At 39.1% G+C, this 27,174-nt stretch overlaps 3 protein-coding genes and 2 non-coding genes across 5 annotated transcripts in view; 3 read left to right on the plus strand and 2 right to left on the minus strand.

Annotated features, from left to right (window-relative positions):
* The first annotated feature begins 1,878 nt into the window (after positions 1–1,878).
* Positions 1,879–7,294, plus strand: LOC126391443 (uncharacterized). The gene is made up of 4 exons (XM_050046220.1): positions 1,879–2,360; positions 4,326–4,625; positions 6,798–6,867; positions 7,049–7,294. Exons 1-4 carry the CDS (start codon positions 2,195–2,197, stop codon positions 7,119–7,121), a joined length of 609 nt encoding a protein of 202 aa, XP_049902177.1. The 5' UTR covers positions 1,879–2,194; the 3' UTR covers positions 7,122–7,294.
* A 632-nt stretch (positions 7,295–7,926) lies between these two features.
* snrnp48 (small nuclear ribonucleoprotein 48 (U11/U12)) lies at positions 7,927–14,941 on the plus strand. Its single transcript, XM_050046217.1, has 9 exons — positions 7,927–8,184; positions 10,115–10,228; positions 10,475–10,535; positions 10,986–11,066; positions 12,923–13,105; positions 13,624–13,745; positions 14,215–14,312; positions 14,458–14,580; positions 14,716–14,941. Exons 1-9 carry the CDS (start codon positions 8,038–8,040, stop codon positions 14,786–14,788), a joined length of 1,002 nt encoding a protein of 333 aa, XP_049902174.1. The 5' UTR covers positions 7,927–8,037; the 3' UTR covers positions 14,789–14,941.
* A 2,005-nt stretch (positions 14,942–16,946) lies between these two features.
* zgc:113232 (uncharacterized protein LOC541546 homolog) overlaps positions 16,947–27,174 on the plus strand; it is a 39,174-nt gene continuing 28,946 nt past the window's right edge. The window contains exons 1-7 of the mRNA XM_050046339.1: positions 16,947–17,206; positions 19,999–20,083; positions 21,365–21,430; positions 21,789–21,958; positions 23,304–23,453; positions 25,269–25,322; positions 25,451–25,504. Of these exons, the coding sequence (XP_049902296.1) occupies positions 17,186–17,206; positions 19,999–20,083; positions 21,365–21,430; positions 21,789–21,958; positions 23,304–23,453; positions 25,269–25,322; positions 25,451–25,504 (600 nt within the window). The 5' untranslated portion in view covers positions 16,947–17,185. The remainder of the gene's footprint in view (positions 17,207–19,998; positions 20,084–21,364; positions 21,431–21,788; positions 21,959–23,303; positions 23,454–25,268; positions 25,323–25,450; positions 25,505–27,174) is intronic.
* Positions 19,672–19,743, minus strand: trnap-cgg (transfer RNA proline (anticodon CGG)). Its single transcript has one exon. It is a non-coding gene; the product is annotated as a tRNA-Pro (tRNA).
* trnap-ugg (transfer RNA proline (anticodon UGG)) lies at positions 21,238–21,309 on the minus strand. Its single transcript has one exon. It is a non-coding gene; the product is annotated as a tRNA-Pro (tRNA).

Raw genomic sequence — 27,174 nt, forward strand, 5'->3', positions numbered from 1 at the left:
GCAATGATGAAAAACTGTAATAAAAACTGATGAGATGCAGGCAGAGAGCCCTGAGGGTTAACTTCTCTTAACAACACAAAATATGTTCAGCTGCAGTTATGGAGGAAATATTCAGATCATTCACTGCAGCAAAAGTACTAATACAAACATTTTGTTTTTTAGAAATGGGCCTAATATTGGCTAAAAGACTTATTGCACTTCCATGGAAGGAAGTCGGTGTGCTGTGTATGGGTAAATGGTAAATGGATGTCTGAACTGTCAACATCTCTGCCCTTGGAAAAGATAACAGATGCTATCAGGGGTAATTGATTACTTTTTCACAATACCTAGGGGCCCTTCATGTTTTTTTTTATTGTTGTCAAAATTTGTACATTAATATACTTAAACTGAAGTGTATTGCAGTGCACAAACACAATCCTCAGCCTGTCATTTATGATTTTCTTTCTCCCTGCTTTTCTCTCTCTCTCTCATTTATTCATTCATTTTATTTGTATTTGTTTTTATTTTTGTTTCATTTATACTTTTGGCAATGGAGGTAGGGGTGGATAACATGTGTGTGTTAAATCCTCCACCGTAGCATCAAGTCTTTGTTCAGGTGTCCTTTTTTGTGGATGTATGCATGCACATACTGGTACATGTGTCTGTGTGTGTCTTTGTTTATTGTTGTTAAATTTAATGAAGTTACTGCTGGAAAAAAAAGTACTAATACACACTGAGAAAATACTCTGTTATAAGTAGTTCTGCATTGAAAATATTTTTGAAAATGTTATTGAAAATACCTTCGAATGAGCCATTTATATCTTCATAGGGAGCAGGTCCTTGTCCATGGAGATCACCATGTTGCACCATCATGTTTCTACAGTAACCCAGAACAAAGAAACCAAACATTGGCTTTAGATAGGGACATTTGCATTTTTGTGTTTTCACATCGCCCTGTCAGCAATGAAAGCGTTGGGAAAACAACTGCAGTTGTCGAAAACCTGCGCTAGGGCAGTGACATCCGGCGTCAGACACCAACGAAAAAAGCTGTCCTTTATGGTTTAACAGTGCCTGGCAGCATCAGGGGGAAACACAGCAGGACAACAACCAAGTTTAAGGAGGCAGAAGTCCGAGTGGGGTGGTGGATGGGTTCAACAACCACTGACTTTCACCTGGGAGATCAGTGTTCGTGTCCTGTAAGATTCTAACGCCAAACCGTGTTTTTATTTTGAAAGAGACTGTATGCAAACTGTACATTTCCTGTGAAAACTGAAGTGTATCTTGAAAAAAGACAATGCATGTAACAGGCTGAAGTTGTGGCGTCCCAGAACATCAACAACCAACACACCCAGGGTACCTTGCACGTCGTACATTGATGTGGAAAGTCCATGACCAAATGTTAATATGTGGTGAGGTCGGAGAATGTGTTGGGAAAACACAGTTGTTTTTTTTGTTTTTTTGGAGAGGGAGAGACGTCTGGAGAATTCTGCTCCAAGTAAAAACCCTCTGAACAATGAACACAATGACATCCTAACCAGAAGTTTCACCTGGTGGTTGCAACCTGCAAACCTCACTGCTAGATGCCGCTAGATCCTGCACACTGCTCCTTTAATATAATGATACTGTGGGGCATAGCTCAGTGGATAGAGTGGCCATCCTGCGTACAAAGGCAATGTCCTTGCCTCAGTGGCCATGGGTTTGATTCCAGCCTGCAGCCCTGCATGTCATCCCCCCTCTCTCTCCCATCTTCACACTTAAGTACTGTCCTGCCAATTAAAGGCAAAATGGCACAGAAAGAAAATCAACGAAAAATAAAAACAAACATGTTACTCTCTGTGAGTACCTTAAAATCGATATTTCTATACTGCAGTTTAATGAATGGAAGTTAGTGTCAGTCTTTGAACTCAATACACCACAGTCATAAATCTAAAACTCCCCAGCTTGTTCTAAAAATTAACAGTAATGTAAAATACACTTAAAATGTTTAACCACATGCAAAACACAGGCATGGAAGGCATTACATCATTAACAGAGGCAATCTGCCCAATCAGCTTGTTCTCTAAAGTGACTCATACGGTCATTCCTGCTGCGTCTGACTCCGGTCCAGAGAAAACCCATCTGTGGCTCAGTGTACAGTTTCAGAGGCAGAGCTGAGAGGAAGAGGAGGGAGTGATTTCACATCCCTGACCACAAACACTCGTGGAGGGACCTGGAGATGGAGTTTAGGATGTACAGGCTGAATCCTGACTGCTGGCTGAGGTCGCCCAGACCTCCTCTGTGTCTCCTTCCTCAACATTCAGGGAGCCATGCTTCAGCCACGCTGAGCCACCAAGAGGAGGAGGAGGAAGAGGAGCACCCTGCTGCTTGCTGCTACAATACAGGTAGGTTTAAGATAAAAAAGATTTTTTGATAATCTATGTGGAAATTCAGTTGTTGCAGTAAAAACATCAGACCCCTGCACGTTACAAGACAAACTCTGCCCTTGGCTGGTCCCCTACTGGATAATATCAGTCTGGTTTGACAGTAAGTTTTGAGCAGGACGTCAGAAAGCTTGTGCAGCCAGGTTTTTATTGTCTTATAAATGTTTAAAAAATGCAATCCATCTTAACTTTTAAAGACACAGAGCCAGTTTTACACACCTTCAACTCTTCACACCTGGATCACTGCAACAGCGTCTTTTCTCACCTGAATCAAAAATCTATTTATTGACTTCAGACTGTTCAGAATACAGCTGACAGAGACATGATAAGATTTTACTGATTACTTTTAAGGCTTTTCATGGCCTCTCTCCCAGCTATATCTCTGACTTCTTAGTACCATACACGCTGCACTTTGAGATCCTTGGGCAGAGGTCTTTTGTCTGTTCCAGGGGACAAAGCGTTTTCAGTCAGGGCCCCGAGGCTCTGGAACAATCTACTGCTGGACAATGGGTTGGTCGAGTCCGTCATCTCTTTAAAGTCTCTTCCTAAAACCTGCTTGTATCAGAGAGTCTTTCCTGATTGAGTTTTAAGCTCCTTTGAACTGTCTTTTATTGCCTCGGTTTTTATACACCAAAGTGTTTTCATCACTTGTCAGTAGTTGTATATGTGTTCTAATGAAAAGATGAGTTAAAGTAGAATTGTATTCATCCTGAAGGAATATTTTGTACCCATGATGCACAATATGCACAGTAAAATAATTCATTCATTAATTTTTATTAAAGTGTCTTGCCTTTTTTGATCCATCCCACATCGGATTACATGACACTGTTCTTTTATAACCATCATCCAGCCTTGCATGTACAAAACAAACCACATAGAAAAGGAAAATAACAAATAGACAAACACAAACAAATTAAAAATTAAAAAAACAACATCCCAAACAAGCTGCTCACATGAGAAACATTTACAGATTATCTCCATAAGGAGCCCTCTTTCTCTTCTCTCAGGCTTTCTCCAGAATGCATGTATGTGTGTGTGTGTGTGTGTGTGTGTGTGTGTGTGTGTGTGTGTGTGTGTGTGTGTGTGTGTGTGAGTGTGTGTGTGTGTGTGTGTGTGTGTGTGTGTGAGTGTGTGTGTGTGCCAGTATATGCAGATGACTGGTGATTTCATTCCTTGTCCAAACCCAGCAGGTCCTATCAGCAGGTAGAGGAAACAGACGGATGAAACATGTGATTCAGTCATGACGGACCTCTCTAAGCCAAGCCCCCGCATTAGCCAGCCATGCATGTATAATGAAATGGAAATGGAGAACGATTATGCTTTTCTAAATTCACAGGAAAACTAACTGAAATAAAAGCATGTGGATCCACAGGGAGTCCAGGGAAGATTTTAACAAAAAAAACCATAATAGTATCAATAGTTTTACAGCCAAAACAATTCAAGTCATTGTAATATTTGACCTCTTATATGAAAACCATGAAGTGTGGCTTTCTACTTTTAAGGGCTCTATTCAGCAGGAAGAGTCCTCTGTCAACTGTAGAGTTGGTGGTTTGATCCCTGACTCCATGCATCAAAGTGTCCTTGGGCAAGACTCTAAAAATTTTTGGCAATGTACATCTCTGCAAACTATGGATACTTAGATACATAGTAATTTGTACATTACTATGTAAAGGGTACGTTTAAACTTTATGTTTTGTTTTGTGGTTTGCAGAAATGTGTGATGCGAACATTTTCTTCTGGCAACTGGGCTGACCCCCAGATCGCTCCCGAAGCTCAGTGGGATCAAGAGCCAAAGAAACAGATTCCATTTACATGTTTCCAGAAAAATATAACATATTCATTAAACCAGCTGTTGATAAAAATGCTAAAGTTATTCCAAATGAAATCTCACCCAGTTATCCGATAACTTCTCACTTGTACCTGCAGGTTGTGATGACATCATCAGTCAGGCTGCTGATGCTCAGCGGTGCACCTCCAAACCTCCCACCCACTCAGGGATGCCCAGCAGCTCCGGCCTGGCAGGGCAAGTTCATGGTGCTCCTTCTTCACAGCAGCATAAAACAGTGATCAGTGCTGATGGGGGAGACTTGTCGCGACATTTCACTGGTGGTTGTTGCTGGGAGGGTGCGGGGATGGAGACCCAGGGATGTGTATGTGCGTATGGGCGGAGGGAACCAGAAGGTTTTGGTCCCTGCTGGCCTGGATCTCCATATATCTACTATGGAGGTGAGTCATAAGATGTTTCCTGATGTCTAAACCTCTGTTTTTTCTTTGGGTCTTAATAAAATACTTTTTTTACTTTTGGAAAAGGGAGTCATCTGGGGAAAAGGATGTTGATGTGTACACCAAGGCAATTAAAGATAAATGACCATGTCTACTGCCAAACCAACCATTCATCCATACATACAGACACACAATCTACTCACAGGCCACCAAGTAACAGAAGTTAAAGTCACTTACAAAAAAAACGCATGTGAAATTTGTCTTTTCACATGTTAAAATCCCCAATTCACATGTGGATTGAGTTATTTTTACATGTGACTGGCTACTTTCACATGTAAACTACATTTAATGGGACTGTTCTTTATTCATCAGAGGAGGGGGTGGCTGGAATGTGACCTCTTTTTTTGTTTTGTCTTTTTTCTGGAGCTTCCTTAAGTGACTGGCAGAAAATGCATGTTCATTCCCTCCACCATAAATTAGTTATTAGGTTTTTAAACTTGTTGTTTGAAAGTTAAAAGTTGAAGATGAAATCCTAGGGTTGAGTTTTTCATTCTTGTCATGCATGCTGGTTAGTTCGTGCAAATGGTGATTTTTGGCCAAATTTTAAATGAAATGTAAAATAAATGGGAAGGACGAGTGGTGGATGGGTCCAACAAACCCTGGACTTTCACCCGGGAGCCCAGTGTTCGCTTCCCATATGAATATGGTGCCAAACCATAAACCTATAACCACATGATTTTGTTGACATCCAACAGCAAACGCAAGAGGCTACTTAGCGCATAATATGTAGACATGAAAGTCCACTGACAAAGCAGTGGTAAGCGATGACTTGGGATGAGAACGTGTTGCATCTTTTTTGACAGAGGTGTCCGTCACACATGATGTGTCAAATGACTGTCGGAAATGTGAAAATCCAATTGTTAATTCTGTTTTAACAGTTTCTGGCTGTGATAAATGGTGTAATTTTGGCAGGAGTGGGTAGTAACGCATTACAAGTAACACAGATTAGTAAAAAGGTATATATAAGGAACGAGTACTTTCTGTGTTTGTTTGTTTGTTTAACTGTATTTCTGCTTTTTACTTGAGTATATCTTTGAGCCAGTAATCTACTTTTTACTTCACTTTGTCATTCATACCATCCATATACCTTTATACCTTCGCTACACTGATTTTAGCAAATTTTGAAGAAAACGTGCATGTTTTATTTGAATATCTGCAGTAAAATAAATACAAAATACAACTATTTAAATTTGTAAGCCCCTCCCCTAAGCCGAAATAAAAAACACAAGTCCACCCCAGTGCTTAAAAACTTATTTGACATGCCTCCCCCTTGAAGGTAATATTTTTTTATTTGTTGCTTTATTAGTGCACCACATTTATCTGATTTTGTGTTGCAGACAATTATGTGATGCATGTCATCATTAAAGCAAGCTTTTTAAACCCATGCTGCAAGAGAACAATGTGACAAAGAAGGATACTACTGTCCTGGTGTCATACAGATTCACTCTGAAGCAGCTGACTTTCATCAGAGTATTTTAAGGATTCCTGCCTCTGTTTGAGGCAAGACAGCATCCAGAGGCAGACATCTTTACACAAGTCAAAATGCACTGATCCCCACCCATCCATCAGAACATACTGTACTCAACAATGTGACAGAACAAGCTTCTGAATGGAGCCGTGTTATCTGACTGGTATCTCTGCTGTCTTTGTGCAGGTTCTCTTCAGAAGTCAGATATCACAAACAAGCTACACAATATTCTTTTAGAGAGAAATCATTGTTACGTGTACGGGTTTGGCTACTGTGGGACATTTAAAAACAGTCCACCTTCCTCCTGACCTGACACTGACCCTGCCAGTTTTTGATGATAAAATGTCGGATGTCCCTGTGACCTTTGTCTTCCTGGCCTGACGGGAACACGTTTGCCTCGTTGAACGAGTTTTACTCACTGACATTTTATTTCAGGGGTAGAAGGTGGATGGCCAAGTTCCAAATCGTTGCACAGTCAGTGACAATAAATGAAACAATTTGCAGGAGCCACCTATTTCTTTTCTGCACTTTTAATCCACTAAAACTGAAAGGCTTATCATAATGTGCAATAGCTTGGGTCATGAGTGCCATTATTACAAAGAACCAATATCAGATGCTTACAACATTCTTGTGTTTGCTTCATGCAGTGAGGAGGAACCTGGTGGTGGGAGTGGAGGTGGTGGAGGAGGTCGCTGTTGAAGACACTCTAGAAGTAATGTAAGTGCTGCATAAACATATTATGACAGTTATGATAATTGTGCCACTAATGCAGTTGTTTCTGTGATTCAAATAACTTGTATTAATTCTACAGGTTCACGTGAAGTTACAGTGTGATTCACAGCAACACAATCATACTGTGTTTGGTTGAAAATGTGGTTTCTTCCTTTCCTCTCCTCAGAACAGAGGACATTTACACAGATGATCTGCTGCATCCTGAGCTACTGCAAGACGCCCAGCTGTACCCCACATGAGCCCTGAGGAACTTTCAGCGTGTTCTGTTCTGATATTATTCAAATATTTGTCCATTTGTTTGTATTTATATTTTTTATCACTGTTGTTGTGATATGCCATTTATCCTTTTTTGTTTAGTTGAAGCCAATGTCAACTGTCATTAACATGAGTTACAACAGCAAACAAAACAATAAAAAATGACTTGTTGTTATGACTGTATTTATTTAAAAAATATATAATGTAATATAATATATTATAATATAATATTTTGGTAAATTAAAATGAATTTATTGTTGGCCCTTGCATATATTTAAAAAAATAAACATCAAGGTATTGAATTAAAAGAAAAAACAAGAAATATATACAGAAAAAAAGTGTAGCTTATTTCTTTTTACTCCCATGAGTAACTCATCTACAACTAAGTTCAAAACTTAAAAAGAACAAAAAAACAAAACAAAACAGAATTTAAAAACAGAAATACAAAAAACAGGAACAACAACTAAAATACAAAATAATAATCATACCATAGTTTTATATTTGTTTTTGTTATACCCTTTGGACAGGTACACATCTATTCCCTTAAATTCATACTTGCTGTCTCTTATTTCAAATGGTTTTCGAATACAGTAAGGAATTTAAAAGTATGTAAGTTAATAAATAGAACATTGGTCGGTCTAATATAATATAATATAATATAATATAATATAATATAATATAATATAATATAATATAATATAATATAATATAAATGAAATAGTGGACTTGCGAATTCTTATTCTACTTCAACTACCAGCATGCATCGCTTCTGTTCTCCCGCCGACACCCTGGCCTACGTCATAACGTCACGCAGAACATGGCGGCCGCAGATGCAGTGAAAACCAAACACCGATGATATTTGGTACAAATTCTCATCTGTTTAGGATTTAAAACCTCAAAATGTCGGACTTATTACACACAGAGACTCTCCAGGATCGGCTGGAGCGTCTGCGGGAGCTGACAGAGTTCACAGAAAACTGCAAAAAGCAGCTAAACGATATATTTGAAACGCTGGGATGGTCGCTGGACTTCAAGGACTCGAGCCAGGTATGTTAAATTAACCGTTATGTTGGCTAACGTAAGTTTAGCTAGCTTTTGCGTTTAGTCTTCAGTCACGATAACAATCACTCTATTAGGAATTTGCCGTGGTTTTATCGCAGCTAAACAGCGTTTGTAATATTTAGAGGTTAATTCAATGAAAGCATATTTTGTTAGTGGTTCGTACCAACCGTGACACCGAGCTGTGACTTTCGGGTCAACAGTATTTATCGTTAGCTAGCGTTAGCCGTAACGTTAACGGTTGACGTTAAATCGATTAGCTAGCGTAACTCTGTTTAAAACCTTTACTTATGTAAAGTATATGAATACTTTTCAACCACTGGTTGATCGTAATGTTACAACAAACCTTAGTCAGAGAGCCATCTACAAAATTTATCTGTGGAATTTACCCTTGCGTGTCTTGTTTATTCCCCATATATCTATAAAACTAACTGGATTGCCAGCTGCCGTCGGCCCAGTTTATCCCGTAACGGAAACTGTCATGTGGCTCTGCAATATTATTTCATAGTTATGCAGTTTTTTGACGTCACAGTAGACATCTAATACATTTTCTATTCATTGATTACCGCCCTGTTGACACGTCTGTCACAACACACTTGTCAGTGGTGAGAATCTTTACTCTTCCAATCGAATTCTCACTTACCAGAGAGACAGGTTGTCTCAAGCCACCTGGTTCATTGGATCACAGATGGTGAGTGAGCCCCAGTACTCAGGCGTCAGGCCCCCACATCTCTACCCTCTTTGATGGGGAGGTTGAGGTTAAAGTCCCAGACTCTAGTTGTGCATAGTCTTTACCGTCTACACTGAGTTCCAGGTGACCTCTCACTCGAGTGACCCTGCCAAGTCAAGTCAGAAACTTGTCTTTCTGTAAATTTAATTCAGTATCTGCAGATAGACTCCCAACAAACAGCTAAGAATGAGCGGAGTACAAAGAGTGAGCCCTGAACACAGCAGATGTCGGATACTTATACACACTAACAACAGCTGAGGTCAGGGATCTTTAACGAGCATCATCAGAGGGGTGACGAAGCAGTTTTGCCCAACTTATCTAGTCAAGTCCTTGGACATCAAGAACAGTTCTCACAGCTCGTTGTTGTTGATAAAGAGTAAACGTCGTGTATGGCACTTGTGCTTGTGATATCCTGAGAAGACATAAAATGCAAGATTACGTCACATTCTCTCTGCTTTGTGGCATGTAGTACAGAGGCCTAAACGTTTCCATTACATAAGTGTTAAATGTTGCATGATTTGATATAATTACATAATTTCTATTATATTGTTGATTACCTTTTCGACCATATTAATAATTTCCAATACAGTAGCTTGCAATATTTATCCAGATTTTACTATGTTGTATTTTACACTTTTCTCTTTCGTTTTTATGATTTTTTGCAAATCCTAAATGTCAGGCTAAGCATACTATATTTGTGTGTGCAGATCAAAGCACAGGCCAAGAGTTTGTAGATGTAGGCAATCTACAAATGGATTGGTTGGGGCGGCAGTAGCTCAGTCCATAGGGACTTGGGTTGGGAACCGGAGGGTCGCCTGTTCGAGTCCCCGTCCGGACCAAAATATGGAGCATGGACTGGTGGCTGGAGAGGTGCCAGTTCAGCTCCTGGGCACTGCCGAGGTGCCCTTGAGCAAGGCACCGAACCCCCCAATCGCTCGGGGCGCCTGACCAAAGGGCAGCCCCCTCACTCTGACATCTCTCCACTTTGTGCATGTATAGGTCCTGTTTGTGCATGTGTGTGTCTTTCAGACCTGTGTGTAATTGACAAGCAAGAGTGAAAACATTGAATTTCCCCTCAGGGGATTAATAAAGTAAAGAAACTTAAACTTAAACTTAAAAAAAGCTCACCTCATCATATCTGTGTTATCCATGGCTAACGTTCCTGTGATGTTTGTGGTGTTTTCTCAGGAAGCAATGGAGCAGTGTCCCTACGACCCCAACCACAGAGTCCCGGTCAGAAGCATGGAGAAACACAAAACCTCCTGTAGCCTCCGAAAGATGGGCTACACAGCTGAGGAGCAGGTAACATACACGTGGCTTGAATCTAATGGACACTAACGAATCAGTGTCCCAGAGTAAGGCATGTCAGATGTTTACAGTAAGATATACTGCTGGTAGGTTTCACAGCTGCTGTCTGTGCCAGTAATACCAGCAAGAAGGCACAAAACAATGTAAGACAACCAACTGCTCACGTGTCAATATACTGCCACTGTAATGCACTACTTAATCAATGAAGGAGCAATAAATAGTTGCATTGCTCTTTTATAGGAGGAAATGTTCGACCCTTCTGTGTGTTATGAGAACAGCGGTGTCAAAAGCTTCGTAATGGGTGAGTCTTTTTTTTTTTTTTTTTTTTACCGTAATGAGTAAAGGTTTAATAAAATATAATTTATTCATTATAGAGAATTGAAGAAAATGTCTTGGAGACAAAAAAAAACAACAACATAAACAACACAACATAAAAAAATACAATCATTGTTGCTCTATATAAAAAGTTTCAAAGCTCCAAAGGTCAGCTAATCAAAGTCAAATGTTCTATAAAAATACCAATATTTTTTATTTTGATTTTTTTATTTAAGAATATAACCACCTACCTCAACTATGCACCTGTGTCCTGGTAGCCAGAACTATTTCATAAAGTTTTTTTTATTTTTACTACAAGATGAAGAAAAACTCCTGATAAGAGGAAAGTTATATGAAGACAGGTGTATTTACAGATAGAAGTAAAATGTGATTTTTCTATCTGGTTTGACCGATACAAACCATTTCATTCATGCAGACAAATCCACTCAGCACCAGGTGATTCTGCAGGCGAGATCTGCTGCACCACTCATGAGGATGGAGGGAGTCTTCTGGCAAGGTGTGGGCTTAACTTGAAACATTTCACTGGACAACTGTTTCCTCTGACGTGCTCATGTATACCATCATATATACCATCCTGGTCAGGGGCAACATTCACAATCGAAGAACTTAGTCTTACACTCCAGTGACAAACCACTAGATGTCACTAAAGGATTATCTTGTGCTAACCTCACTAACTCATCACTCAGCTGTTTGGTCCCTCTCAACCTACATCTGCCTCCATAAATATTAATCTCAGTGAAACTTTTTCCAGATATTTTCTCATTTCATATTTGTCACCTTTTATTTGATGTGTTTTTCTGCTGACATTTGTAACCCGTGTGTTGTGTGTTCTGTTTGCAGCGACAGTGGTGAGTATTAGAGAGGTGCTGGGCTCTAGAAAGTTCTGCTGCTCTGGTTCAGGCTTGCCTGATTGCGCGTAGTATCCTTTAACATCATATCCTTTCAAACCACAGGGCTGGGCTGGGACACAACACACATGAACACACACACACACACACACACACACACACACAGAGTAGGCATACTTAAACACAGCCTTTTCCCTTTACGTTTTGGGAAAAGTCTTCACACATTCAGACTTGTCAGTAGACATTAATGTGGATAAAAGTAAACTTCATTTATGTTTTTAAAACAGTTTTAAAGACTCACACTGAATATAAAATATGTTAATGACACTTCTTTCTCTGAAATCCACTGCTAAAATAATTCCAGTTAGGAGCTACAATTACTCATTTTCACTCATTGGGTCCGTATTGATCACAAATAAGGATATGAACAATAGATTAAAGATACAGCAGAGTTAGAAAATAATTGCAGGGCGATGGAGAACTTGAGTATCTTTATCAGATCTGACTGTGACATGTGAAACAGACCTGGTATCTGGTGTGATTTTTCTTTCAAAAATTATGAATAAGAACATGTGTCTGGTTACAAAAGAGTTTTTGTGTACTTACTAGCAGGATAAAACAGTTCACAAAATAATAATTTTAGCCAATTTTGTAGCACAAAAACTATATAATTCTGCTAATTACATTGTGTAAATCAAAATATAAATTGGTCTGATCCACCAACTGTTTTGTCACCTACTTAAAGATAACTGTATTGAGGGTTCCTGTGGATCCTTAAAAAGTCTTAAAAGGTATTGAACGCATTAACTAAAAAGTAAGGCCTTAATTGGTGTTAAATGTCTTAAAATCAATCTATCAAAAATCTTAAAAATGTTTGGGACATGAAAACTAGGATTTTATGAATCGTTTTTTTCTGATTTTGCATTGTTTGATAATTGTAACATCTATTTACTTTAAACATTTTACCAATTAAAGTCACGCAAATCAAGATTGCAGAACCGTCACTCAACAGTCATGTTGTTCCCGCTGGGTTGCTCGGAGCAGAGGATTCACTGTCTGCTAACTTGCTGTCACTGCACTGTGGACGACGTGGGGAATTGCAAATTCAATAAAAATTGGCTATTTAACCAAAATTTCTCTGCATGTCTAAAACCAGTATATGGCAGTGTTGCTCTGTGTATTTTATACAAAAAGTTTTTCAAACTCAGTAGGATGGGAATCCCACACAGAGCGTGAAAAATACAAACTCGCCAACAAACACCAGGTGTTTTCCAGTTGTGTTCTACCCACATCTCCACCAGTCCTAACAAGTGTTGGATTTTTTTCAACATTTTGAGAGCTGCCTCGCTGTGTTGTGTACGGAGTACAAACTCCTTATTTCTGGGTTTCCCACCTCAATAAAAGATAGACTTGTAAGCTGGAGACGAGTTCTTTAATCAGTGTTTGTTGAATAATCGATGTGTCAGGGTGATTTGTGTGTAAAGCCTCTCTGGTCCTCCATCAGGTCAGTACTCCGGCCAGCCCGTTGACGTGCCTCAGAACCACAAGCGCACCGTGTGTGACCTCACTGTGGCCGACCGATTGGCTCTTTACGATCATGTGGTTGGTGTCCTTAGCCAACAGAAGGAAGCGGCTTCCGCGAGCAACGAGGATCTCTACGTAGATTTGGTTTCCAAACTCCAGAAGGGTAAGACTGACACGTAATGGTGACGGCCTCCCAGAGTTTCCCAAACATCAGAACAATAAGAATGTACATGGTGTTGACAAAAGACTTGTATGACTTGGATCGGTTCACAGCCTTCTGCAGATATTTTATTGAAGACACAGCTTACAACAATGAGACAGCCCTGTAGAGCAGTTCACCAAACATTCTTATACTCCTCCTCAGATAAACATACCTAACTTTCCATGTGTGTGTATGTGTGATTTCCTGCCATTTCCCAGAACTTGTTTCACCATCACAATGTTTGCCATGTCAATCTGCTCTTAGACTTCACCCCAGAGTGAGACCCTTCCGGACCATTCAATTTTAGTAAACATGTTTTACTTCTAACTTTATCTCAGCTCGCCCTCATTAGTTGTTTGTCAACTAATATTACCTTTAAAATAGTTCCTGTTTGGCTTATTTTGGTGAATAAAGAAAGAGCAGTATGTTTTCTCCCTCAGCGTGGCCCTCTGGTTCAATGAGTGTGTGTTTGTGTGTAGATGAAGAACAGAACGAACCAAAGACTCACCTGGAGCTGATGGCAGAGATGAGAGACTACAAGAGGCGGCGTCAGTCGTATCGAGCCAAGAACGTTCATATCACCAAGAAGTCCTACACTGAGGTACGAGTGAGCAACAGGAGAATGTTTGGCTACTTCTTTACCCATAATCTCATGTAGATGTTGTCACACATGTTCAGGCGTCTATGTGCTGGTATTTGTTGCCTTCAGAGTTCAAATGGCTTTGTTATCATGGGGAGAGGTGGGACAGGCAAACATTATGTTCAACCTAAAGGATCATGGTCCTGACAGTGCAGCACATTGGACTGTGTGTCCAGAAAATTGGTTTATCTGCTCATCACGCGTGTTACAACCTGTGCTGCATGTAAAGGTTTGAAGGGAAGAAAAATTACAGTGCAGGTCGAAGGTTTTTAGTTGATCCAAATCAATTCTATAAACAGCCCAGGAAATGCTGGTGTTTTTGTGTAACTGTGAAAACCTGAAGCCGATCCCAGATCAAGAGTTCTCAGTTTGTTTGAATAAAGGTTAAGAAACAAACTGATGATCTGGCATCGCTGTGATCACCCTGCAGGTAATCAGAGAAGTGATCCACGTCCACTCAGACGAGCTCGCCAGACAGTGGAGAGAGGAAGAGTCGGAGCCGGCAAGATCTGAACTGTCCTCCCACAGGTACGTGAAACACTGTGACCTCCCGATGATCAGCTTCCTGTAACGTTGTTTATTAAGTGAAAGGTATTCTGAAGTAAAGAAAACCTGTGAGAGCACCGGGTCAGAGTAGGTGAAGGGCTAATGACCGATGTTATTTGTCTGTCAGGCGTCGACCGAGTGAGAGGCGATCGGCGTCATCAGAGTCTCGTCACTCCCACAGTAGACATCATCGCAGCCGTGAACGAAGCCAAGACGGAGAGAGCAAGAAAAAGAGGAAGAAGAGGGAGAGGTGAGAAAAATCTTCAAACTAATGCAACTGAATTCTTACAACGCAGCTTTGGAAAAACTGATGGTAACAGTCACTGATTTGTTGCCTAAACGGGCCAAAATGTACTCTTACAGTTTTCTTTATGGATCTTTGCAGGGATTCCCGCTCCCCTGATGACCACCACCATGACAGAAAGAAGAAGAAAAAGAAGAAGAAAGAGGAGAAGTAAAAGTGCTGGATCAGCAAGTCTGTTAAGATGATGCAAAAGGTCATTGTGCCTCTTCAGGTCAAACAATGTCAGGTGTCACAACTTTCTTAAGTTCATACACCAGGGAATTTTGAAATGAAATAAATGGGAATAAAGTTTTGGGAACAAACACTATTTTGAGCTTTGCAATGCTTCACCAACACCATTTCAAAACATTAAATGTTTAAGCCATGTCATGTGTTACTACTGCTGCTTTTAAATGTCACTGTTTGTGATTATACGTCTGCTAATCGTGAACAGGCCCCACCCGCCTCTGCTGGATTGGGTGGGGGTTCTTTAACTACAGACCGCATGGAATGTTGGACGGGGGTGTCACAGCTGGCACACTTTTATCTCCGGGTCAAAGGTCATGCTTAATTTTGCTGTGTCTTCGAGTGTTAACACAAAGTTTCTGCAGTCATTGAGAAACCCTGGAAGGTATTTTGAAATGTGGGAGTCGAGAAGTTTTGACTTTTTTGGGAAAAATGTCAAATTGTTTGATTCTAAATCCAGTCTAAAAAAAAAAAAAGATGCTCCCTAAAATGTGCAGGTTATTGTTTAAAAACTACACATGATCACAGTTTATTAAATGGACTTGTGAAGGTAAAAAAACACAACTTTATTTATTCAGCTCATTTACAAACATGCAGCCCAAAGTGCTTCACAATGCAAAAAGGATAAAACAAACAACTGAACATAAAGACAAGAAAATTACAACAATAAGATATTATAAAAGCAAAGCAAACAAAACAGAACAAATGAACAAAAACTTATTAGAAGTCCATAGAATTAAAAGCAAGAAAATAAATAAAATAGAATAACAATAAGGAGGGATAAAATAAGGTAATAACCAGTGGTTACAACTTAAAAATCAAGACTGTAATGTTACTCCACATCAAAAAGATAGATTAAAAAGATGGGTCTTAAATTTACTTTTAAAAATACAGAGAGAGTTTGTCATTCTAATGTCTGGAGGCAGTGAATTCCACAGTTTAGGGGCATAAAAAAAACCATTGTATGTTGAAGGTTGAAACTGTTCTTCAGATTCTGTATATGACTTTAATTTAAACTCATACTTATTAACTACCGCTTAAAATTAGGGCTGCGACTCAATTATTTTATAAGTTAATAATCTGCCTGTTACTGTCACAATTATTTGTTTGGTGTAAAAAAACACATCAGAAGAAAATGAAAAATGTGCAGCAAAATTCTCCCAAGGTGATGTTTCATTTCATTTATTTGTAAGGACAACACACATCAATCAACATTTCTGTAAATGTACCAGAGCTAGCCAGCTGGCTAACTTTTATATGCAGGCGCAATGTTTTGAAAAACATCATTAAATGTCTAGTTTTCTTTGACCAAGAGTCTGAAACCCAAAGATATTCTGTTTATAGTAATATTAAGACACGTGAAAGCCAAAAACTCATATTTGAAGAGTTGGAAACATCGTGTGTTCTGCATTTTTACTTTGAAAGTTACAGATTATGAAAAGTGTTTCTGTTGTTGCAGCTCTACTTCACATCAGTGTTCAGCCACGACCATTCAAAATAAATCTCATTAAGATATTTTGCAGCATAATGAAGTTTCGTGCTTCCTGTTTTCAAAGTGATTTTGTAAAAACTTTTTGTGTCATGTTGTTGTGAAAGATTTGTTCTTTTGACTTTACAATGAAGGTTATTGTGACAGGATAATGTTTATTGTTCAGTGGAGAAACTGGGCTGAGCTGCAGAAACGAATCAGGATCCACTTCTAGCTGCAGATTGATAAAGTATTTGCAGCCTCTTGGAAAGTGGAAAGTTTTGTCATATTGCAAGTTGGCTTTTTGGCGTGGTTATATTTTATGATTTATTGTGAGGAGGATATGTTGAAAACCTTTCAACAATTTTAAGTGAAATTTGCTGGAAATTTAGGCTGTGAGCAAAGGAATTCCTTCTTGATGGAGATTTCAGATATTAGACTATTTTTCTTTGGGCTGCTAATCAGACTAAGTAAAAATTATGAAATGTTCAGTGGGATTTTGTTTAGACTTAAAGTTTAGACTTTGCATGAAATTTCTACACAAATCCATCTCTTCTTTCTTCTTGTCTTCTCTGCTGTTGCTGGATTCTGGCTCAGGTATTTCTCACCCTGTTGAGACACAGAGATAGAGGACGAGAAGAACAAAAAAGACTGAGAGGATCCCATCAGTGCCTGGGAACCTGAGGGATCCTGGAGAGACAGAGAGCAGACAGAGAGAGGACAGGGGAAACCATCAGGGCGATAATGCTGTGAGGAGAGCTGCTCAGGGAAAGCTAAATCAGGTCGTTATAATCCTCATCTATATCCTGTAAGCGTCCTGCGCAGGGTCTGGTCTAGTCTGAGGGTCTCTGCAGCACCATGGGAGCCTCCAGTGGCAAGGTAAGAGGGTGATGGTCTGGGTTTGGTCAGGGGCCTGCAGGTTTGGTGTCTGTTTGACCCACCGATGGGACCAGGGGTGGAATTTCAACTGGGATTAAAATGAAATGTTTTTGCTGCTTATGAAAAGAAATATGTGTAAAATATCAATTTGTTGTTTGTAGAAACTGTCCAGGTTTGGCTGTGTTAAATGGAGCAAACTGTAGATGCACATTTGAGGGTAACAGCAGCATGTTTTTTTTTTTTTAAAGTACTTCCCAGGGTGTCATCGTGTGTCATGAAAACCAGGCCTTAAATATTATTATTATTACCTGAAACTTAAGTATACGAGTTCTTCATTTCCATATTAAAATGTCATTTTTTTCTGTATTTTTTAGATTTAGTTGGTTTCTTAAACGGCAAAATCTAAGGTTTTACAGCTTGAACTATTCATTAAAGTAATTCTTACTAATTTACCTTTGCACAAGACCTGTTTTAGAAAACTAAACTCAATTTATACTGAACTGACCTGTAGAGAGAAGCTTGATTAACACCAATGGTATTTGTACAAAAACTTTTATACATTTATATTTTTGGTGTCAAAGTAGTACTTAATACAACTCTGTGATTCCTGCATACACCGTGGTGTGCTAACTGTTTTCTTAACTACAACAGGGGAATGTACTTGGCTTTATTCTGCACATTCAGGCGTGCTGACAAGTTTCCGACGGTGTGTGTTAAACAATGAGTAACGTGTTATTCAGTTGCTCTTACGGAGTTGTTTTGCTGAGGGAGCATTTCTGTGGATTGTTCTCCATTGTGATTTATGATAACAGGTTTTATTTCATCACCTGGCTGCCTGTGTTGTTTTATCTTGAAAGTTGCATCATAGACAAAGCCAGATCTTTTACAGGAATTGGAATTTTTTTGTATGAAGAAATAACAAACCACAGCCAGACCACGTGGACTCTACAGATGCATTTTTATTAGGTTTGTTAAGTATAATCATGGTGAGAACAATTTAATTTTAGGCCCACAAATAAACCAAACACCCTCAAATGACAAAAAAAAATGTTTTCTCAATAACGAACTACAAAGATCAACGAGAACGTGAAGTGTGTCTCACCTCACTGCCCCAGAGGTCCTGCAGGTCAGGATTACTGCTTCATTCTTCACACTGTTTACAGCATCATGCTGAACATCCAGCAGAGTCCTGAAACACTGCTCAGATTAATGAAAGATTGTTTTAGGATAAAACTTCTCATACTACATAGAAATGTGGCAAAAAAAGGTTCATGTTAAATAGCAGGGTAGTGAGAATGTTTCTCAGGTCAGTATTTAACAAATTAAACACTTTATTTTTCATTCTTTCCCCTTTTTTGTTTATGGTCTTGTGTAAGAAAAATAAACACTGACTCTGCTCTATGTTGCATTTTTACTTAATCAAATAAGCCTCTTAAATTTCTTCTAAAAAAAGAAAGAAAGAAAGAGAAAACAGTATTACAGTATTTGTTGACCAAAAACTAGAATATAAAATATTGTCATACTACTATGACTGTCAGCTGTCTGTGGCTCTGTGTCTCTACTTCTGATTTAAAAGATGATTTAATTTAAAAGCAGAGAGACACAGTCATGGACAGGTGATTTGAAGTTTCGAGATTTGGAACGTTTCCACTTACAAAATGTTCCTCTATTAGTTTTCCAAAATTCAAATATCTTGCAATCTCAAACCGAGATTTCAGAAATCACACAAGGAAATTCTGGTTATGTTAAATGTGGTCCCTAGAGGATCAGGGGATCCCTGAGGGAGTTCCAGGGTGTCCTCAGATAATTATTTTCACTGTTTAAGTTTCTATAAAAGTGAGCCCAGTGTGAGTCACAGGTTTCACTTCCTCCTCAGTTTTCTCCTTAACTGTTACAGATTTAACAACCAAATTCTTTTCAGATGGAGGTCCTTGAAGTGAAACTTCTCAAAAAATGGGTCTATGACCCCATGTGTATCAGTTTAGAGGTCCTTTGGAGGTCCTTCCGTATCGAAGCCCACTGCACAGTTTTCCCGGCTCAGTTCAGCGTTGAGGTTTTTCCTCAGTTGTTGTTGAGGCTCACAGTGAAGCTTGAGGAATGTCAGATGAGTCTGAGAAGAACTTGGCGGTTTTCATCCCGACAAAGAAACCTTTCAGTCTGTTTAATTCTCACACAGACACCAGCGGAGTCTCATCTGAGCAGCTCGAACCCTCAGCAGCCACAGGAGCTTTAAAACAGTGAATCTGCTCCATGAATGTAAACACTTCCCTGATTTATCATGGATGCACATAAATCTGCAGTTAGCATATTTCATTCATGGATTAGGCTCTGGGGTTTACACCAACAGTCTATTCGGAGTACAAGTTAATGACCCTCTTGCGGAATTCTTTGGTTCAGTCATTTACCATCACATTATAGTTTCAGAGGTAATATATGTCTGTGAGATATTTTGGGTCTCAAAGTAAGGGCTCGTCCGGGAGTTGAACCCGGGACCTCTCACACCCGAAGCGAGAATCATACCTCTAGACCAACGAGCCACACAAAAGTTTAATAATTCATACAGTAGAAGAAGAAGTTCTGATGTGCCGACAATAAATCAAAATTGTTTCCCATCTTCAATCGTTGTCTATTCGGTTCCAAAAATCAGAAGCCACATTAACTGTTGAACTGCCGGAACTGGTCTGCCTCCTGCTGTGAACTGGACTAGACCTGGTCTGTCCTGGTCTTCACACAGATTGTTTAAAGTGTTAGATGATATTTAATGAATGTTCCTGTGTGTATTTCCCCTGCAGGCGTCTCTCCTCTCTGGGCTGCTGGTGTTCATGCTGTGTGTCGTCTCTTCTCTCTGCCAGGATGAATATTCTGGATATCACTCAGGTCAGACCGGCCACACACGACCACGATGGACTTGATTCTTTTAGATGTTTCATTTTTATTCATCAATCATCAACAGCTGATAAAGTGACAGTTTTTTCCTGATTTACAGGACAACAAAAGGAGACAAAATTATAAACTAGCGAAACTTGATTAGTTTGATTCTTGTTAATTATGAAATAATGTTCCATATGTAGGACACAGTTAAATTAAATATTAAAGTGAGAGCTGAATAAAGATATGTTTGTGTTAGGGATGGAACAACAACTTTCACTGAATTGTTGTCTGGAAAATATAAGAAAGTAAAGACAAATAACCATCAGAATTCACCAGAGCTTACATATTTATCTTAAAGCTCCAGTGTGTGGGGTTTAGGAGGATTCAGTGCCGTCTAGCAGTGAGGATTGCAGATTGCTGCCAGTTAAAATTTCTCCTGGTCAAGCAATTTCATGTTAAAACTTGTTATTTGCCCGAACGCTGTTGACAAGTCACAGATGGGCCACTAGTCCACCATCTGCTTATGTGTGCTCACTGTATTTCTGATCCAGAAGTTCAGGAGGTTATCATCGGCAGAGGTCTCTTCCTCTGCGCTGATTTAAAACAGTAAACCCAAAAAACCTGAATTAAACAAATCAGTGTTTTTGTGATGCTGCTTGTCACAGATGGGCTTCCAACTACAGCGGCCGACGTGAAAACATGAATGTCCCTATCTAGAGCCAGTGTTTGGTTTGTCCTTCGTGTTGCACTGAACAAAATCCCACTGAATATTTCATAATTTTTACTTAGTCTGATTAGCAGCCAAAAGAAAAATAGTTTTGTTTTTGCAATAATCTGAAAGTGTTTTTTCTCCTGTAACTTTGAAATGTTCTGTATTTTAACTTGATAATGGATTGAAAGAAAATGACAGCATTGACCATAATGTGCGGAGACTTTTTTTTATCTGGAAATTCTGTTTACAACAGTGGAATCCTGTCATATGCAGTCCTATATGGGAGTGGGAGTCATTTATCTAGATAAGGAACTGCTCAGCTGCCTGTGGATTGACATATGTTGGGTGTTACTTTGTGGCGCAATCGGTGAATGTCCTGAATGATTTGTACTGTTACTGTTTCAGAAGTAATATTTCCTCTATGAGGTTTAATTTTTCCTCGTACCAAGGGCTCATCCGGGATTTGAACCCGGGACCTCTCGCACCCAAAGCGAGAATCATACCCCTAGACCAATGAGCCACCTACATGTGTGCTAATCCAAACAGTACAGGTTTTTAACATGATGTCTGTCCAGGTGAGGACCACACCTATGAAGGCTCCTTGGTTGACCCCTACGACAACTTCGCCTCTCCTCAGCCAGGTGAGCACAGCGACCCTGACTGTTTTCTTCTGACATGAAGGGCAAAAATATATGTAATTGTTCAAAAATGTAGAAATAAATTTAACATATTTATGTATGTCCTGTTTAATTATCAACTTATATTTATTTATGCATAATCTGTTTGTTTCCATATTTATTTCAACATTTATTATTTATTTGTTTATCTATACTTAAGTAATTTCTTTGTTCACTATAGATAATATGTGACCCCTAGCTTGTATTTTTGTCCACACAAAAAGCCCACGACTGTGAACATGGACCACTTACTGTAGAAATGTATCACTAAGTCCCAGCACTAAAAGTCTAACTGACCCATCGTCTCCTCTGGTGCCATCAGAGTATCCACCTGAGCCGACTCACAGCTACGACGAGGACCAGAGGCCAGAGGAGGACTACGACCCCTACGGCCCTGAACCCACCCAAGTCACCATGATCACAGAGGACGTCTTACCCTACGCCACTACGGCCGAGTCCCACTACGCCAAGGAGGACACGGAGACCATGCAGGTATGACCGCTGAGGATAGGGCGTCTGTAGTGGCAACAGTCTTTTATCACACCTCATGACCTTAATCAGATAGGTACATTTTTCGCAGTTGTTTAACATTCTTAATCAGACCCTCCTGTGTTGGAGGTCTTTCTGTTATTACCACAAACGTTGACATTTTTAAATTGTACTCACAGTTTGTGTCAGAAACCACAGCTCATTTCTTACAAAACTTGCCACAAGTGCAAATTCTGACCTTTTAAAGTTTATTGAAGTCTTCACACAAAGAAGAAACACAGCTGCTCTTTCTTAATTGTGTCTTGGCAGTAAGGTTTGTGCCTATATGATATATTATTTTCAAACAGAGACGAACTGTTAGCAAACTGCAAGAAGTGTATATTCAAAGTTTCAGTGCTCTTAACAGGCTGTAAAAACTCACTTTAAACGGCTGACGCTTCGTCTCCATTGTAGCCTTCCCATGAGGGCTTGCATCTTTTTCAGGACTTTGTAATCCAACATGGAACAGCAGTGTTTTTTTGGAGGCTTTAAAAAGATGATTAATCCAATAATAAATGTCTTCTGTGGTTTCATGGCACAGCTTACTTATTAGACAAAAAACAGTAGGGACTTTGATGAAAGAAATGCAACTAATTTTTGATCTGTGTGTATGACAATGTTTTTTCCTTCTTCCCCTGAGCTTCAAGGCTGGGAGCTCAAAATCTTAAAAACTATTGTTGAACGTGTGATTTAAAAAAAAATATTGGTGCTATTCAATTCTGTTATTGTTTTTATTTTGTATTTATGGTTATATAACTATTCATATATTAATGTGACATCATTGCAGCGTACATATTCTGATAGCCCAGGTTGTCTTGAAAAAATAAGGATTATATAACATGATTGTGCATTAAGAAGATAATAAGGCTAAGCTAATAGAGCTAAGAGCAGACAGAGGAGGCTACACAACATTTAGGGCTCCACTTTGTTTGGATAAGGGTCAGATTTATTTGTTTTACCCTTAAAATGTCACATTTGACACCCTTTTAACTTAATTTCAACATGAAACGATGAAGAAAATAAAAGTTGGTGAAGTGAATCAAAAGTCACATTGCAAAACAACTTTATTTTTATGAACCACCTCCCAGCTACAGCTACAAATACCTTTTTAAGGTAAAGCAAAGGAACTATCAAGTTTAAAAAGATCGACACAAGTTAAGGACAGTCCGTATAAAAAGCCCATGTAGGTCTCAACATTATCTCCCTTTGCTAAATGCCAGAAAAGATTCTTATTTCAACCTGCACCAGTGTCCCATCAGACAGTCCTCTGTGTGTATTTTCACTCAGGTGTATCGTTGTTGTGTTTCAGGTCCCGTATGAGTATCCTCCAGCAGGACCAGACACCGACTCCTCTGAGGAGGAGTCTGGGGGAGACGCAGCTCTCGGGGAGGAGGAGGGGCCAACAGAGTGTGACTGTGAGCCTGGACAGCCCGGATTCGCTGGCTTCGCAGGACCAAAGGTGCGAACTCATTTCATCCTATCACAGCCTCTTTATTCTCAGCCAACACTGTTTATCATCTCATGCAACAAACTGCCCGTTCCTCTTTGCATTCACCCAGTTCCTCTTCTCCCAGTTATTTTAAAAGGGTTCTTGCAGATTAAGGCAAGTTTTATTAGATTTTAGACTTTTTTAAATGTCACTCAAATTGCAATTTGAAATATATAAACCATTTTTAATCCTTACTATTCAATTTTTCTGTATAGTTCAGTGATTTGAAGTAGTTGGCAAAGTTATTTATGAACACAGTGAGAGAGGAAGCACATCCTGTCCATATACTATGCAGGTTTCTCAGTTACTGTAAATACACCCATCAGCTAAAGTGAAAGTAAAAGTCAACCCCAGATTCACTCTTGTTTGATGTTACACTTCTCTATATTTGAGTTTTCACAGTTCAGCATCTCTTTGATATCTGCCGCTTACGGTCTGGCATCCGCTCGCTGCCTTTTTATAAAGCCCCGACTTCATGAGTCTATAGCTACATTGTTAAGAAAATCCTGAACAGTATATCTTTTTAAATTTGTCTAACGTCAGCTTTCAAGTTAGAACATCACTAATCACCATCATATACTACTCTTAGTACATACAGACTGAATTTAAACAAGACATAACACTCTGAATCTGAGTTAATGCAGTCTTTGTGATGCCAATAGAACACCTGTGGTAAAAAAAAAAAGGTAAATAAGGGATCTTTTATGCCATGTGCGATTCATGTCATGAACACACAGAGCTAAATTATCCCAAAGTGAAGATATTTCATGAAGCTGAGTCAAATTCTGCAGATATATCACTGTTTGTGATGCATGTCATGTTTGTTTATTTTGTCATGTTTATTGCTTTTAATGCATTTAATGTCTCGACTGATTCCTGTTGTATTCTTTTCTACAGCAGCACAACAGTTTATGTTTCACTCTACAGATTTACTCAGAAATTGGTGCGGAATATCAGTTCATTCTTAAGATTCATTTGTTTCTATCTCAGTATGTTTGGTGCAACTTTTAGTTTAAAGCACATTCACTTTGCAGAAACATTTTTTGACAAGTTAGTGTTGAAACCTGCGGGGCATTTCTGCCTGTTGCACCTCCACCAGTGCCTGGGTACCAGCTGTAGCGTGGATATACCATACTTAACTGATGTTTCGCCCCTTTAATCACCAGAACATCTCAGGATGGTGGGGCAATGGTCAGGGACGTCTCCGTGCTGCTCCCTGCAGCTGGACTCTGATTCCAGGTGGTTCCACTGCATGGCTTCTTGGTTCCCCCAGCTCTTGTCACTTCGTCGTAGCCATAGCCAAAAGCTTCCTTTTTCTGCTTCCTCAGAGAGGTGTTTTAGGGGTTTGGCAAGCTGGTTGAGAGGCTCACAAAGTGGCAGCAGCTGACCTCCACTGGATAAACTGTTGTTCTCTGGCTTTTTTCTCGTCATTTGGCCTCAGCATACTGCAACTTTTTCCGTTCATATGCCTCCTGGATGCCGTCTTCCCATGGGATCGTCAGCTCAACAAGCGAGACATGCTTATCAGTTTCTGACCACAGGACAATGTCAGATCTCAGTGTGGTGGTGGTGATGCTTATGTGAAATTTAAGCTGCCTGTCCATGTCCGCTTTCATTGACCAGTCGTTACCTGGGGCCAAGACTGATGCTCTGTCCTGTGTGGGGCAGTCCTTCACTGATTGTCCAGCTGTTACAAATGGGACAAGCTGCTTCACAGGAATAATTCATCTGCGTGTACACACAAGGAATAAATCAATAAATTATTCTTTTTCTGTCTCCTGTCAGGGATCCAGAGGTCTGCAGGGTAAAACCGGTGAGCCAGGACCTCAAGGCAGAGAGGTGAGAGACTAAAACATTATAACTGCATGTTTGTGTAATGATGAGAAAACCTGAGTAACATAAGAATGGAATCAGAGCTGCATGTCGAGGTATTTCTGTTGCTTATTTCTTAATGTGCTTGTTTTCAGGGTTATAAAGGAACCAAAGGGGTTCGTGGAAGAGGAGGAGACACTGGACCAGTGGTCAGTAAACCATGTTACAGCAGCACTGATACTGAATATCACCATGCATGAAAAGTTAAATAGATATGTACTAGAGCTATTAAAGTTAATGCGTAAATAACAGGTCAATGCAAATGCTTTTTAACGCCACTAATTTATTTGATGTGCGATTAACACATTCTGTAATTATGACCCTCAGCCCACCCGTTTGGGAAATCAGGAAGTGATGCAGCAGTAACCTTATAGATGGCAAGCAGAAACAAACCTCCCTGAGCAGAAATGGATAAACAAATGTGTCTTTTGAGCGGCACGTTCAGCTTTAAAACGCTGCCAGATGATTCTCTCGACAAGACCAAATTTATTTGCGTTTACTGTCAATGTGAATTGGGTTACAGCCGAAGTACGTTGAGCTGCTTTAAAAAACGGGGTCCACTCTTATGTTGATAAGAGAAATAAAAACTACTAAAAAAATATCCCTTTAAGATACATTTAGAACAGATAAAAAATGTGCGATTACGTTGCAATTAATCACGAGTTAACTATGGACAATCATGCGATTAATCGCAATTAAGGTTTTTAACTGATTGACAGCCTTATTAAATACATCAGCTCTGACATTGTAGTGACATCATTGTATTGTATATGTGTAGCTCAATAGTCAAAAGGAAAAAAGTGACTCAGTGATAAATGAATAAAACAGTGCAACAACAACAGTGCAAATAAAATAAAATGAAAGCAAAATACACTGTATACACCTTTCACTTAGAGACAGATATGTCCATGATGGACAATTGGATAATGTACCCATAACTGTAATACAAACATGGTATGTAGCATTGTACTAAATAAAGAAATTAAAATATAATAGAACTATATGAATAAAATTGCACAGAATAGTTGCAGAGTGTAATGTACTAAATATATAAAGGTTATGTAAGTATAATATGTATAAATATGTTTGTATAATCGGTAAATAGTGCACAGTAGCTGTCAAACTGAAAGTAAAAGTAAAAGTAAAATTGGATTAAAGAACAAACTGAAGAGAAGTGAAAAGTAAAAATAGAACTAAAGCTGCAGGCACTTAAAAAAGGCTGTTAAAGCCAAATAGGACATAAGCCAGACAACAAAAGTAAAAGTAAAATTGAATTTAGGAACAAACTGAAGAGAAGTGAAAAAAAGAAAACGAAACTAGTGCTGCAGAGACACTTGGAAAGGACGTTAAAAAGCCACCTAAGAAAGTAAAAGTAAAAGATCAGATTAAAAAAAAATGCTCTTTTTTCTCAATAAGAGGCCACAGCACTTACTGAGGTTAGGGCAATCAAATAATACTCAAATATAGTATATAATATATTTAAAAACATACTCATCAGCTAAACGAAACTGAAACTGAAACTGAAACTGAAACAGTTCTTTGATTAAGATGAATAGAAAGTACAGTAAAACAACAACTTGTCAAACCACAGTGTGAAATTAAAAAGAAAAAAAACATCGAAAAGGTAATTAGTTGTTTTAGATTTCTGCAGATACCTTTAGTCTTTTTACACAGATTTGTTCTGAATACTTGGAATAATTTGAAGTTTTCCAGAATTTGAATGAGATCAGAATGTTTTTAACAGATAAAACCTAAACAAATTTATATGGTATATATGAAAATATAGTTAAAACTGTTTATGACCCTTGTGTTTTAGTCG

This window comes from Epinephelus moara, chromosome 6 (assembly GCF_006386435.1).
Source record: "Epinephelus moara isolate mb chromosome 6, YSFRI_EMoa_1.0, whole genome shotgun sequence".
In the NCBI taxonomy this organism is placed as follows: Eukaryota; Metazoa; Chordata; class Actinopteri; order Perciformes; family Serranidae; genus Epinephelus; species Epinephelus moara.